We start from the raw sequence: 14,556 nt of genomic DNA on the forward strand, positions 1-14,556 counted from the left end.
AATGTATATAAGGTACTCAGCCCATATATATATTAAGTGTTCAGTAGTGGTAGCTATTCCTATTATCATCATTATCAGATACTTAGGAAATAATTGCAAAATTTACTATTTAATTTTTTGAATATGTCATATATTCGTATGGTTTAAAACTCAAAAAATATATACAGGTATGTAATGAAAAGTCTTCATCCCACCCCTGCCTTCATCAATTTGTTCTTGCCTCCACAGATAATCAACTTTTATCAGTTTTTTGTGTATTCTTCCAGTCATTAAGCATATACAAACAAATATAAATAAGTAAACAGTGATCTCCCCTTACCTTTTTTGTTAACTAGCCCACAGCTAATATAATAGCTCTTTTTTGGTTTTTGAGACAGGCTGGAGTGCAGCGGCACGATCGTGGCTCACTGCAGCCTCACCCTCCCAGGCTCAAACAATCCTCCCACCTCAGCCTCCAGAGTAGCTGAGACTACAGGTGTGCACCACCATGCCTGGCTAATTTTTCTTTATTTTTTTATTTTTATTCTTTGTAGAGAAAGGGTCTCACTATGTTGCCCAGGCCTTGGCCTCCCAAAGTGCTGGGATTACAGGCATGAGCCACCATGCCCAGCCTCCTTTTTTTTAAATGATAGTAAACTAGTCTGTTCTGCATCTTCTTGTTGTCTTTTAAACTTAATAATACATCTTCAAAATCTTTCTGTTTCATTATATAGAGAGCTTCCTCATTCTGTTTTTTTTAAGCTGCATTGTATTCCACTGTATGGATGTGCCGTAATTAAAGTCTTTTGCTATTTCAAACAACACATAACTTTGTGCACATGTGATTTTGCATATATATGTGTGAGTAGATATGCTAGATAAATTCCTAGAGCAGGATTGCTGGTGCAAAGATACATGCATTCGTAATTGTGGTCAGTATTGCCAAACTTCCCTTCTAGGGTTGTGCCAGTCTCCATTCTCACCTGCAGGGTTTGATAGTGCCTCTTCTCCTTCAGCATAGTCACCATGGTAGTATCAAACTTTTGAATTTTTGCCAATCTGATGTATTTTTTGTAGTTTTAATTTTCATTTCCCTTAAAATAAATAATCTATTTTAAAACTGTTCTTATACTGTGCTAAAGGCCAATGTTGAGTCTCACTCTTGAAAAAAGAATGAAGTTGGTGGTCTCATACACCCTGAAATGCAAAACTCAGAATCATAAAGCTTCTAGAAGACAAGAGAGGCAAATACTTTTGCAACCTTAAAGATTACTTGGACTGTATTCAAAATGTACTAACAATGAAAGAAAAAAACTGATAAATTGGACTTAATCAAAATTAATTCTGCTCGCCAAAAGACACTGTTAAGAAAAAGATCAGACAACCCCCAGACTGAGGAAAAGATATTCACACTATATACACACACTATATTGAATATAAGTCTAAAAACAGACTGTATTGAGAATGTGCAACAAACTTCTACAAATCAGCAATGAAAAGGCCGGGCGTGGTGGCTCACGCTTGTAATCCCAGCACTTTGGGAGGCCAAGGCGGGCGGATCACGAGGTCAGGAGATCGAGACCATCCTGGCTAACACGGTGAAACCCCGTCTCCACTAAAAATACAAAAAATTAGCCAGGCATGGTGGCGGGCACCTGTAGTCCCAGCTACTCGGGAGGCTGAGGCAGGAGAATGACCCAAACCCTGGAGGCGGAGCTTGCAGCAGCTGAGATCGCGCCACTGCACTCCAGCCTGGTCGACAGAGCGAGACTCCGTCTCAAAAAAAAAACAAAAACAAAAAAACAATGAAAAGATGAGCAACCATTAAAAATGAGCCAAAAAAGTGTTTTAAAATGTACAAATCATTCCGTTGCTCATTAAACAGACCTTCCACAAAAGATACATAACACAAAAAGTGCACATCTTTTATCATCAAAGAAATGCAAATTAACATCACAATGAGAGCATTTCAAACCCAAGAAGATGGCTAAAATCAAAGACTAACAAAACCATATGTTGATTTCTCCTAAGAAACTAGTGAGGAAACAACCAGCACCACCACCTCCAAATGTTGGTAAAGATGCAGAGCAACTAGAATATTCATATACTGCTAGTGGGAGTGTAAAATGATGTAAGTGGCCAATAAGCACATGAAAAGATGTTCAACATCATTAGTCCTTAAGAAAATGCAGGCTGGGTGCGGCGGTTCATCCTGTAATCCCAGCACTTTGGGAGGCCGAGGCAGTTGGATCACCTGAGGTCAGGAATTCAAGACCAGCGTGGCCAAACATGGTGAAACCCCATCTCTAATAAAAATACAAAAACATTAGCCAGGCATGGTGGCAGGTCGCCTGTAATCACAGCTACTCAGGAGGCTGAGGCAGGAGAATCGCTTGAACCCAGGAGGCAGAGGTTGCAGTGAGCCGAGGTTGCGCCACTGCACTCCAGCCTGGGCAAAAAGAGTGAGACTCTGTCTTAAAGAAAAAAAAAAAAAAGCTTCTGGTTATTTTCATAGGAAACAAATTTTTGTATTAACGGTTTAAGCTATTTTAAGCTGCTTGTTACATATTGCCAAATTTTTTTCAGAAAGGTTTAATAATCATGTTATGGATCTAAAGCTTTCTTTTTCACTGTACTCTTGCATTGAGGATTTTTTTTTTCGTATTTACAGAATTAACAAGCAAAAGTTAAATTCTGTTTATTTTCATTTGACCACTAGTGAAGTTAAACTTGTTTTTCATATTTGCCTGCAATCTGTTTTTATCTTAATTGAGGTAAAATTTACATGACAATGAAATGCACAGATCTTAAATTTACAATTCAATGAGTTGTGTTAAATATGCGCCCATATAACTAACATCCTAAACAAAATGTAGAACATTTCTATCACACCAGAAAGTTCCCTTGTGATTTCTTTATAGTCAGTACTCACCCTCTTTAGGCAAAAACTGTTGTGATTGAATTAGTTTTGCCTATTTTTTTTTTTTTTTTTTTTTTTTTGAGACAGAGCCTCACTCTGTCACCCTGGCTAGAGTGCAGTGGCACGTTCTCAGCTCACTGCAACCTCCTGCACCTGGCTGATTTTTTTGTATTTTTAGTAGAGATGGGGTTTTACCATGTTGGCCATGCTGGTCTCGAACTCCTGACCTCAAGTGATCTGCCCGCTTCGGCCTCCCAAAGTGCTAGGATTACAGGCGTGAGCCACCGCACCCAGCTTAGTTTTGCCTATTCTTGAACATTATATAAATGGAACCACAGTATGAACTCTTTTGTGTCTGGGTTTTTCTACTTAACATTTTGGATATTTATTCACATTGTTGGCATGTAATAACAGTTCATTCTTTTTTATTGCTGAGCAGTGTTCTATTGTAAGAATATACCACAATTTGTTGATATATTCTCCCCTTGGTGAACATTTGAAATGCTTCCAGTTTTTGACTATTATGAATAAGATGGCAGTAAAAATATGTTTGTAGACGTATACTCTCATTTGTCTTGGATAAATACCTATTTGTGGAATTGCTGGGTCATAGAATAGAGGCATATTTACCTTTCTATGATAGTACCAAACAGTTCTCCAAAGTGGTTGGGCCGTCATACACTCCCACTAGCAATGTCTAAGAGTTCCATTTGTTCAGTGCTGCTTCTTGTGGTTAAAACATTTTTAAAAATTAGGCTGGGCGCAGTGGCTCACACCTGTAATCCCAGCACTTTGGGAGGCCAAGGTCGGAGGATTGCTTGAGCCCAGGATTTTATTTTATTTATTTATTTTTTTTTGAGACAGAGTTTCGCTCTGTCGCCCAGGCTGGAGTGCAGTGGTGCAATCTCGGCTCACTGCAAGCTCCGCCTCCCGGGCTCACGCCATTCTCCTGCCTCAGCCTCCCGAGTATCTGGGACTACAGGCGCCTGCCACTGCACCCGGTTAATTTTTTGTATTTTTAGTAGAGATGGGGTTTCACTGTGTTAGCCAGGATGGTCTCGATCTCCTGACCTCGTGATCCGCCCGCCTCGGCCTCACAAAGTGCTGGGATTACAGGCGTGAGCCACTGCGCCTGGCCGAGCCCAGGATTTTAAAACCAACCTGGGCAATGTAGCAAGACACTGTTTCCACCAAAAATTTTTTTTTTTTTTGAGACAGAGTCTCGCTCTGTCGCCCCGACTGGAGTGCAGTGGCACAATCTCGGCTCACTGCAACTTCCACCTTCCGAGTTCAAGTGATTCTCCTGCCTTGGCCTCCTGAGTAGCAGGATTACAGGCGCCCACCACCATGCCCAGCTAATTTGTGTATTTTTAGTAGAGACGGGGTTTCACCATGTTGGTCAGGCTGGTCTCCAATTCCTGACCTCAGGTGATCCACCCGCCTTGGCTTCCCAAAGTGCTGGGATTACAGGTGTGAGCCACTGTGCCTGGCTAATTTTTTTTTTTTTTTAATTAGCCAAGCATGGCAGCGTATGCCTATAGTCCCAGCTACTTTTGAGGCTAAAGTGGGAGGATCACTTAGCCCAGGAGGTTGAGGCTTTGGTGAGCCATGTTCATTGTACTACAGCCTGGGTGACAGAGCAAAACCCTGTCTTCTAAAAAAATAAAAAAGAGGCCAGGCACAGTGGCTCATGCCTGTAATCCCAGGAATTTGGGAGGCTGAGGCGGGTGGATCACGAGGTCAGGAGTTCGAGACCAGCCTGGCCAGCATGGTGAAACCCCATCTCTACTAAAAATACAAAAAAAAAAAATTAGCCAGGCATGTTGTGGTGTGCCCCTTTAGTCCCAGCTACTCGGGAGGCTGAGGCAGGAGAATTGCTTGAACCCTGTAGGTGGAGGTTGCAGTGAGCTGAGATTGCACCATTGCACTCCAGCCTGAGTGACAGCAAGACTCCGTCTCTAAAAAATAAAAAAGAGTTCTGTTTGTTTCATATTATCACCAACATTTGGAGTTGTTTTAAAGTTTTAGCCATTCTACTGGATGTGGTCTATCACTGTGGTTTTAATTTACATATAAAAAAAGCTAATATATCACTTGGTTATGATGTATTTACCTTTTTGTATTTTGATGGATTCAGTTAGCTAATATTTTTTAAAGACAATTTTTTTAGAGCAGTTACAGGTCACCACAAAATTGAGAGGTAGGTACAGAGACTTCCCTTACACTCCCTGCCCCCACACATACATAGCCTCCTGCATAATGAACACCCCCACCAGAGGAACACGTTTGTTACTGTTGTTGAAACCTACATGTACACATCACAGTCACCCAGAGTCCATTGTTTACATCAGGATTCACTGTTAGTGTTGTACATTCTATGGGTTTGGACAGATGTATAATGACATACATCTACCAACAGAGGATCATACTCTATCAGAGTATTTTTACTACCCTTAAAATCCTCTGTGACAGTTTGCTAATATCTTGTTAAAGATTTTGGTGTCAATGTTTATGAACCATACTGATCTATAATTTATTATGAAATTATAAGAAAAAGTTTCATCTCCTGTTTCAACATCAGGGTTAGGCTTGCCTCATAAAACAAGTTGGGAAGTGTTCTCTTCTGTACTATTTTCTGATAGTTGTGTAAGATTGGTATTATTTCTCCATAAAAGCTTGATGGAGTTAATTAGGACACCACCATCTAGGCCCAGAGTTTTCTTTTTGGGGAGGTTTTTTTTTTTTTTTTTTTTTTTACTATGGATTCAAGTTTTTAAGTGGATCTATACTATTCAAGTTATCTATGTTTTTTTGTATCCATTCTGCTAAGTTTTGTTTTTATAAGTTTGTCTGTTTCATCTAAGTTTTCATATTTATTGATATAAAGTTGTTCATACTATTTCCTTATTATCCCTTTAATATACATAGGATCTGGGGGCCGGGTACGGTGGCTCATGCCTGTAATCCCAGCACTTTGGGAGGCTGAGGCAGGTGGATCACCTGAAGTCAGGAGTTCAAGACCAACCCAGGGCAACATGGAGAAACCCCGTCTCTACTAAAAATACAAAATTAGCCAGGTGTGGTGGTGCACGCCAGTAGTCCCAGCTACTCAGGAGGCTGAGGTGGGAGGATCATTTGAGCCCAGGAGGCAGAGGTTGCAGTGAACTGAGATAGCACAGCTACACTACAGCCTGGGCGATGGAGGGAGACCCTGTCTCAAAAAAAAAAAAAAAGTCAGTGGAAGGTAAAGCAATTCTTAGAGGAAAATTTGTTTTAAATGCTTGTATTGGAAAGAAAAGGTTTAAATTCAATGATCTTAGTTTCTACCTTAAGAAGAAAAATTAAAAAAAGTAAATGGAAGGAAATAAGGACTGGGCGCAGTGGCTCACGCCTGTAATCTCAGCACTTTGGGAGACTGAGGCAAGCAGTCCCGAGTAGCTGGGACCCAGGCTGGCCTCAAACTCCTGGGCTTAAGGGATCCCTCAGCCTCAGCCTCCCAAGAAGCTAGGACTGCATATACAAGCCACTGCTTCTGGGAAAAAAAAAAAAAAAAAATTGTCTGCTGCCCTTACTGGAACTCTAATTATATGTATATTAACTTGGTGTTGTCTTACAAGTTGCTAGGAATCTATTTGGTTTTTTTTGTTTTTTGTTTTTTTTGAGACAGTTTTCATTCTTGTTGCCCAGGCCAGAGTGCAATGGCACGATCTCGGCTCGCTGCAACCTCTGCCTCCCGGGTTCAAGCGATTCTCCTGCCTCAGCCTCCTGAGTAGCTGGGATTACAAGCACCGGCCACCACGCCTGGCTAATTTTTGTAATTTTAGTAGAGACGGGGTCTCACCATGTTGGTCAGGCTGGTCTCAAACTGCTGACCTCAGGTAATCCACCCGCCTTGGCCTCTCAAAGTGTTGGGATTACAGGTGTGAGCCACCACACCTGGCCTATTTGGGGTTTTTAACAATCTTTCTCAAGGTTCTTCAGGTGGAGAATGTATATTAATTTGTCTTTGACCTGGTTCTCCTCCCTCAGCCTCCCGAGTAGCTGGGACTGCAGGCACCCACCACCATACCCAGCTAATTTTTTGCATTTTTTTTTTTTTTTTTAGTAGAGGTGGGGTTTCACCATGTTGGCCAGGCTGATCTCGAACTCCTGACCTCAGGTGATCTGCCCACCTCGGCCTCCCAAAGTGCTAGGATTACAAGCGTGAGCCATCATGCCTGGCTAAGCGATTGTAATTTTAAAATTGCATTCTGGACCTTGTGGATGACACATTATAGAGATTCTGAATTTTGTTATCTTTCTCTGGAGAATATTGATTTTTTTTTTCTATTAGCTAGTTAAATTACGTGTTGAGGCTGGGTTTTGTACTTTGTTAAGGGAGGTCTGTTTCAGTCTTGCTATTAGGTCTTAGGGTGAATATTTAGTCCTGGGACGTAATCTTACCTCCTAACTTGGTAAGATTGAAACTTCAAATTCTTTCTCTCTTTGGTGAGTTGCACTGAAAGCTCTCCTTAGCTTCTCAGCCTTCTAGATGCTGCTTTGCCAGTCTTGTTGGAACGTTGTTGGAAACTGGAAATATTTGTGTTGAGGGGTCTTAAGGATTTGAGGACAGTTTATACAAAGATTTGGGGGCTCCCCACTCAAATTCTTTGCTTTCTGGGCTATTCTTCTCTGTACTGCTATTCTGGCAGCCCTGGACTCCATTATCTTTAACCTTAAGTTGCCCCAGGCTGCTCAAACTGGGTAGTGCCCTCAGTGTGAAATCTATTTAAACACAGATATAACACAACGTGACTCCCTTCTTTTGAGAATCCCCTCTAGTTTCTTCCTGCCTTTCATTGCTCCTCAAAGCCTTCAAATAGTTGCTTTTTCATATTTTTGTCAAGGGTTTATAATTGTTATCTGCAGGAAGGTTAGCTCAATATAAGCTACATAGACATTGCTGGAATGAAGTCTGTTTTTCTTATAGAATTAGGGAACATTACTGGGATTGATCCAAGCTAAATATCTATTAGCTTAAAATGTAGCATTTTTAGTGGATGAATAGCCAAGCAAAACAGCAGTTTTCATTTTTAATCTATTCTTTCTCTGAATTTGGCTGAGGAAAATTTTAGAATATCATCTAACAGAAATAGTTAATTGCCATTTTCCATATTATCTGCATTTGTTTAAAAAAGTTGTATCTGTGGTATAAGAGTCACAAAAGCACTTTTAATTCTCCTGGCTAGATGCTGCAAGAGGAGTATGGGAAGATTCCATGGAGTCTAAAATGGGAAATGAGTATGAGATGAGATGCTGTTTGTCAGTAACACCACTGGTCCTTTCAGTTTTCCTAGTTAAATGGAAATCTGATTTTAAATACGACAAGTAAAGAGGAAAAAAATCATTTATTTTCTCCTATGAGCCAATCTCAGGAAAAAAAATGGACATTTGAGGTGCAAATTAGTCCACATACATAACTTCCCAAGCAGTCACTTGGGGTAATAGAACCTAGGTACAGCCACATCTGCCTGGCTAATGGGGCCTGGCATAGCAGATCCATTTCTCCAGTGTCCTCTACCCTATTTTGCCGTTGGCTCACTTCATAACCTTAGATAATGAGCCTCAACTTCCTCAAATAAACCTCCTTTCAATATAGGCTTTGACAAGTCTATGGTCAGAGGAGTTTTTCCTTTTCAATTTGAAGAAATCCATTGTATTAAGTGGACTTTAACCTATTTAAATCGCAGGTTTAATTCTTCATGTGCGTGGTTTGTTTTGTTTTGCTTAAGGTTGCAATTGTAGCTCAAGACTTGGCAGCATTCCATACTGCCTCATCAGAAATGGGGCACCAGCAGCATAGCCATCACTTAGTAACCACAGAAACCAGACCTCTGACCTTAGTAGCAACATCCAATGGCACCCAGATTGCAGTTCAGGTGAGTACCAAGGCAGACTGTCCTCAGTCGACAGCAGTGCTGCTCATAGCTCTCAACTTTGTACACTGCGCTTTGTGTATAACCTTTACAGGAGGCAAGGTGTAGAATAATCTCTATCACCTAGCCTACTTTAAGGAAATTGGTGTATTTGAGGTGGACTCAAAGAGGACAGCACTTTGTTCTCTACCTATCTTTGCATATTCTAGGGGAATTTATAGCAAGAAAAAAACCTTCAGGTATATATCCCTGTGTGCACCCACCCAGGCATCTTTACTCTCAAAATAAAAGTCTAATTAGGCAGGGGTCTATAAAGCACTTAAGAGCTACTCCTTAGAGAAAAATCTCGTGGAAACACAAATCCTAAATAAGTCCTCTGAGAATCCTTGCACAGCCCCCTTTTTAAAGTGGGGAATGTCAGAAGACTTAGAAGGAATCATTCTCTGGGAAGCAGAGAATTTAGAATCTTAGGTGCAGCCGGGCATGGTGGCTCATCCCTATAATCCTAGCACTTTGGGAGGCTGAGGCAGGTAGGTAGCTTGAGCTTAGGAGTTAAGAGACCAGCCTGGGCAACGTGGTGAAAACCGTCACTACAAAAAGCACAAAAATTAGCTGGGTGTGATGCTGGGTGCCTGTAGTGCCCAGCTACTTGGGGGGGTGGCTGAGGCAGGAGGATTACTTGTACCCACGAGATTTGAGGCTGCAGTGAGCCAAGATTGTGCCACTGCACTCCCGCCTGGGTAACAAATGAGACCCCATCTCAAAAAATAAAAGAGACCAGCCCAGGCAACATGACGAAACCCCATCTCTACAAAAATACAAAAATTAGCCAGGTGTGGTGGTGTGCACCTGTAGTCCCAGCTACTCAGGTGGCTGAGGTGGAAGGATCACTTGAGCAAGGGAGGTTGAGGCTGCAGTGAGCCAGAACGCACCACTGTACTCCAGCCTGGGCAACAGAGCGAGACCCTGTCTCAAAAAAAATAAGAATATAAAGTAAAATAGAATCCTAGGGGCTAGGTGCAGATTACCTGTCCTTAGGGAGATTTTTTTTCCGCCCACGTGTTTACTTGATAAAGAGTTAGAACACACTCCAGGAAATGTCAGCTGTTGGTTTTATGTAGTTCATGGGTATAGAAGCTAAAGGCTCAAGAAGCTGTCTTTTGATGGCTGAGATAAGCATCTTTTGTCTCTTGCATGTATGAATTTTTTTTTTTAGTTTTTATTTGTTTAAAAATAAATAGAGATGGGGTCTCACTATGTTGCTCAGGCTGGTCTTGAACTCCTGGGCTCAAGTGATCCTCTTGTCTCAGCCTCCCAAAGTGCTATGATTATAGTCTTGAGCCACCATGGCCGGACTGTATGAAGATTTTATCAAAATCCCAAGTACATTGCAGACGAGGCACGGCAGGCTGGGAGGCTGAGGTGGGAGAATCACCTCAGCCTCCCCAGCAGCTGGGAGTACAGGTACACGCTGCCATCCCCAGCTAATTTTTATTTTTTGAGACGGAGTCTCGCTCTGTCACCCAGGCTGGAGTGCAGTGGTGCCATCTTGGCTCACTGCAAGCTTCGCCTCCTGGGTTCACGCCATTCTCCCTCAGCCTCCCCATTAGCTGGGACTACAGGCGCCCACCACCACCTTTTTTTTTGTATTTTTTAGTAGAAACGGGGTTTCACCATGTTAGCCAGGATGGTCTCTATCTCCTGACCTCGTGATCTGCCCGCCTTGGCCTCCCAAAGTGCTGGGATTACAGGCGTGAGCCACCGCGCCCAGCCAATTTTTCTATTTTTTTAGTGGAGATGGGTTTTTGCCATGTTGCTCAGGCTGGTCTCGCACTCCTGGGCTCAAGCAATCTGCCTGCCTCCACCTCCCAAAGTGTTGGGATTACAGGCATGGGCCACCATGCCCTGCTGAGACCTCATCATATCACCACCCCTGGCTGCACCTAGGATTCTGAATTCAAAAAAGAAAAAGAAATTGCATTGCATTATTCTCCCCTGCAGGAGATTGTTTTGTTCTCTTAATGATTGAGTTAGCAGTAGTATCTTAACAATCCCAAGTGTCAGAATTACAGAGAGAAGTTTCACTTCTGGCATATAACATTTCTTTGGCATTTTCTTGACTGTGGCTTTTGAATTGTTAGCATTTGATGTGTGTGTTCCTGTTTCAGCTTGGAGAACAGCCATCTCTGGAAGAAGCCATCAGAATAGCGTCTAGAATCCAACAAGGAGAAACGCCAGGGTTGGATGATTAATCCTCAGAGCAATGGAGCAATAAAGCAGGAGGAGTCTTTCATGTTCTGGCAGCAGAAATCCATGAAGCCTGGGCCCAGGAAAATTAGAAGTTTTCCATTCCTGATACACTGTACACATTTTTATGCGAGAGTGGAGAACATTTTATTCTTGACACTTTTGTGTATATAACCCTTGGAATAGATTGTCAGAGTGATTCATTGTGTACAAGGAAGTATGAAATTAGGGCAATACAGTAAATTTTCATGTTACTCTTTTATCAGATCACAAACTCCTAGAGTCTACATGCAAGACTAGTAAAGTCTTATGGAGTCTTACGATGGATTTTTAACTTCCCGTGGAAAAAAAAAAGGCTGTATCTAAAATATCAAAGGTTCTATATGTCACACAATCGTAATTCCAAAAGCCATTATGGATAATAAAGGATGTAAAGCCTTCAGATATTTCCCCAGTTAGTAGAGTGTCTGCGGTTTTTGTTCTATGTGTTTGTCCATTTTTATTTGTATCTCATGGTTTGCAGACTATTTGAATAATTTATAGTTTCCCATCCCTGTTAAAAACCAGCTCTTCAAGCTGAAATGGTAATTATATTGGCATTACATTGAATTACGTACAAAATTATAAAATTTGGTTATTTAAAATTAAAAAGTTAAATCCAGTGGTTTTGTTAAATATTTTGCTTAGTATTCAGTTTTTATTACTGTTTTTTTAAAATAATGAATTATCAAAGTTTAACTACAGGCTGGTGCCCGGGATAACAGTACTGTAATTGGAAATGGCTTTACTCTGAAAATTAGGTTAGTGGGTTGGTGTAAATTATTTATTTTTGCTTATGTACTTTTGTTTTAAAGCTTATTTACCCCAAAGTTTATTATTAATTTTGAATACAGCAATTTTTAAAATGTTACTTTTATATTTATTTATTTGTCAAATTGGTGGGGAGATGGGGGGAAATGGTGCAGAAAGTATCGCAAATGTAATGGAATGTAACCTAATACACATATTGAAAGGATGTTGTATATCAAGTACAGAGTAAGTGCTTTTCCATATATTTTTATATATTCACAACAATTTTGTTTTTTACATGAGGAAACCAAGAGTCCAGGAGGGAGGCTGACTGTCGTACCAGCCCTCACAGCTATGGAGAGGCAGGACCAAGACGAGAACCCAGACTTTCTGGCTCCAAGTCTAGTGTGTTTCCACTGCACCACAGTTACCTCCTCAGATGCTCATTTGTGGCAGAGATTATCAAGATGAACTTTGGTGGTTTCTGATTGCCTAATGAATTGAGCAGTATAAAAACCATTTTCTAACACTGGAAAATCAGCGTTCACCAAGGTCAAAAGAAAAAAAAAAGATGAAGGTGTGTTCTGCAGCAGCCCCTCCTGCACTGTCGTTCAGCGAGGTTTGTTTGCAGAGAGCTGAAATGTGGCTTTTTCATTTCAAGCTTTACAGTAGAAAGGGGAAAACATTGTGCTGTTTTATTTTACATAAATGTTATCTTTGATCAGGTTCTATGAACTCTTGCTAAAAAGGATGGTGACTTACTTGAAATAGGAAGCCCTTCAGGGTTGGGCAGAGCCCTTTATAGATACATAACATTAGCAAAAGCCCTAGTCAACCACAGATGAAGTCTTCATTCTTGACAGAGACACAGACCCACACAGAACTCCCCCCGGAAGCCCACTGAGGCTCAGAAAGGGGCTGTCGGGCTGGGATAGAAGACCAGAATCTGCGAAATCGCAGGCAGGGTGGTGCCCAGCCTCCCAGTGCTGGTCCTGGCTGCTGGCCAGGACCTCCTCCCCCCTGGGCCCAGCCAGGCTGCTGTACTCCCAGGACCAAAACCAAGCTGTCAGCCTCCCATGGCCCCTTAGATCTGACTGCTCAAATTCCAGGATGTTTCTCTTTACTCCCAGCACCTTTGCCAGTTGGATTGGGCAGGGCTCAACCTGGACTGTTTTGGTTAGCCTGATTATCCCTCAGCTCAAAAGAAAATGACTTCTGGCACCCAGAGAAAAGGGCCTAGGGTCACTGCTAGTTTACCCTGACCTGCCTTCTTGGGAATGGGGCCTCAGGAGCCTAGCAAGGTGGCCTGTTTCCTCCAGGGGAAGGGTGCAGTTGGTGTGCTGACAATTGCTAGGAAAGCTGCTATAGGGTCTCTTCACAGTGCAGGACACAGAAACATCCAAGGTTGAAAAATCCCAAAAAGACACTTGAAATAAGAGTAAACGCTAGCAAACAGAACCAGGTGGGGCATAACCCTCTGGAATTTGATCCAGACAATGCTCAAGGAAAACTCTCCGTCCAAATAAAACACCCCGCTTTGCCCCAGACACAGCTTGAGGCCACTACAAAGAAAATGTGCCCCAGTCTGAACTCACAAGAACTTAAGAGTTAAGGCAGAGACGAGGCTTTCTTAATTCTCTAGAGGTGACAGCTGCCCAAAGAGCCAGATCTTTCCTTCCCCTCCTACCCACCCCCAGGCCTTCAGGGGCAAACTAACTTTGTACAGTGTCTCTTGCTTGCTGCTTGCCTTCCCGCGTGACAGCCCTGGGGCTAGGTAAGCAACTTGGGAAACCATAGACTCAGTGCTAAAACTGACTGGACTCCATTTATCAACCCAAGAAGTTTACTGTCCAGTATTTCCTGGCTCAGATAAGATTATAGACTAGTCAACTATTGGTAGACCTCAGCAGCGAGTGAGGAGTGGGATGTGAAAAAGAACGGGGCAGAGCTGAAGTCTAGTGTTGAAGAGGAAAAGGGAGCATGTTGGAAGGGGAGAAAAGCTGCCTCAGCCTCCCGCATGATAAGCACTTTCTGTACCTAGGTTTCCTTTAGGGATGAGGACGCTTTCAAGGAATTCTCCAGCCAAATACTCTCTCTTCTGCCTGAGGGACAGGACACGCCTGCATGGGCATGTGATCAGTACAGTTTGAACAAGAAACTGCACTCAGAAGGGCCCTGGATTTGGGGTTTAATGGACTATGGTTGCAGTCTTGAAATTCTTTTTGTTTATTTATTTTTGAGACAGGGTCTCATTCTGTCACCTAGGCTTGAGTGCAGTGGCATGGTCAGGGCTCACTGCAAGCTCCTCCTGGGCTCCAGCGATCCTCTCACCTCAGCCTCCCAAGTAGCTGGGACCACAGGTGCTCACCACCATGCCCAGCTAATTTTTGTATTTTTGGTAGAGATAGGGTTTCACCATGTTGACCAAGCTGTTCTCAAACTCTTGAGTTCAAGTGATCCACCTCCCAAAGTACTGGAATTACAGGCATGAACCACTGCGCCCGGCTGCGGTCTTGATGTCTATCTTTGTGTGTGTTTTGTAAATGAAGTCCCATGCATCAACAAAGCATGTACTGTGGGCTTAGTGCCTGAGCTTACACGCAGCTCCACCCACTGCTGCATCCCTGGAAGTGCTCTCACCACCACTGCCCCACTTGGCCTCTCCCTCCTTGCCCTCACCCTGCAACTGCTGCCACCCTCTACCCT

At 42.4% G+C, this 14,556-nt stretch overlaps 1 protein-coding gene across 8 annotated transcripts in view; it reads left to right on the forward strand.

The window, feature by feature from the left end:
* Nucleotides 1–11,971, forward strand: part of ZNF143 (zinc finger protein 143) — a 69,265-nt gene extending 57,294 nt beyond the window's left edge. For all 8 annotated transcript variants that reach the window (XM_030828831.1, XM_030828829.1, XM_030828832.1 and 5 more), the window contains 2 exons: nt 8,671–8,817; nt 10,983–11,971. In XM_030828831.1, the coding sequence (XP_030684691.1) occupies nt 8,671–8,817; nt 10,983–11,066 (231 nt within the window). In that variant the 3' untranslated portion in view covers nt 11,067–11,971. The remainder of the gene's footprint in view (nt 1–8,670; nt 8,818–10,982) is intronic.
* Nucleotides 11,972–14,556: the final 2,585 nt, after the last annotated feature.

Source organism: Nomascus leucogenys, chromosome 15 (genome assembly GCF_006542625.1).
Source record: "Nomascus leucogenys isolate Asia chromosome 15, Asia_NLE_v1, whole genome shotgun sequence".
NCBI classification, from domain to species: Eukaryota; Metazoa; Chordata; class Mammalia; order Primates; family Hylobatidae; genus Nomascus; species Nomascus leucogenys.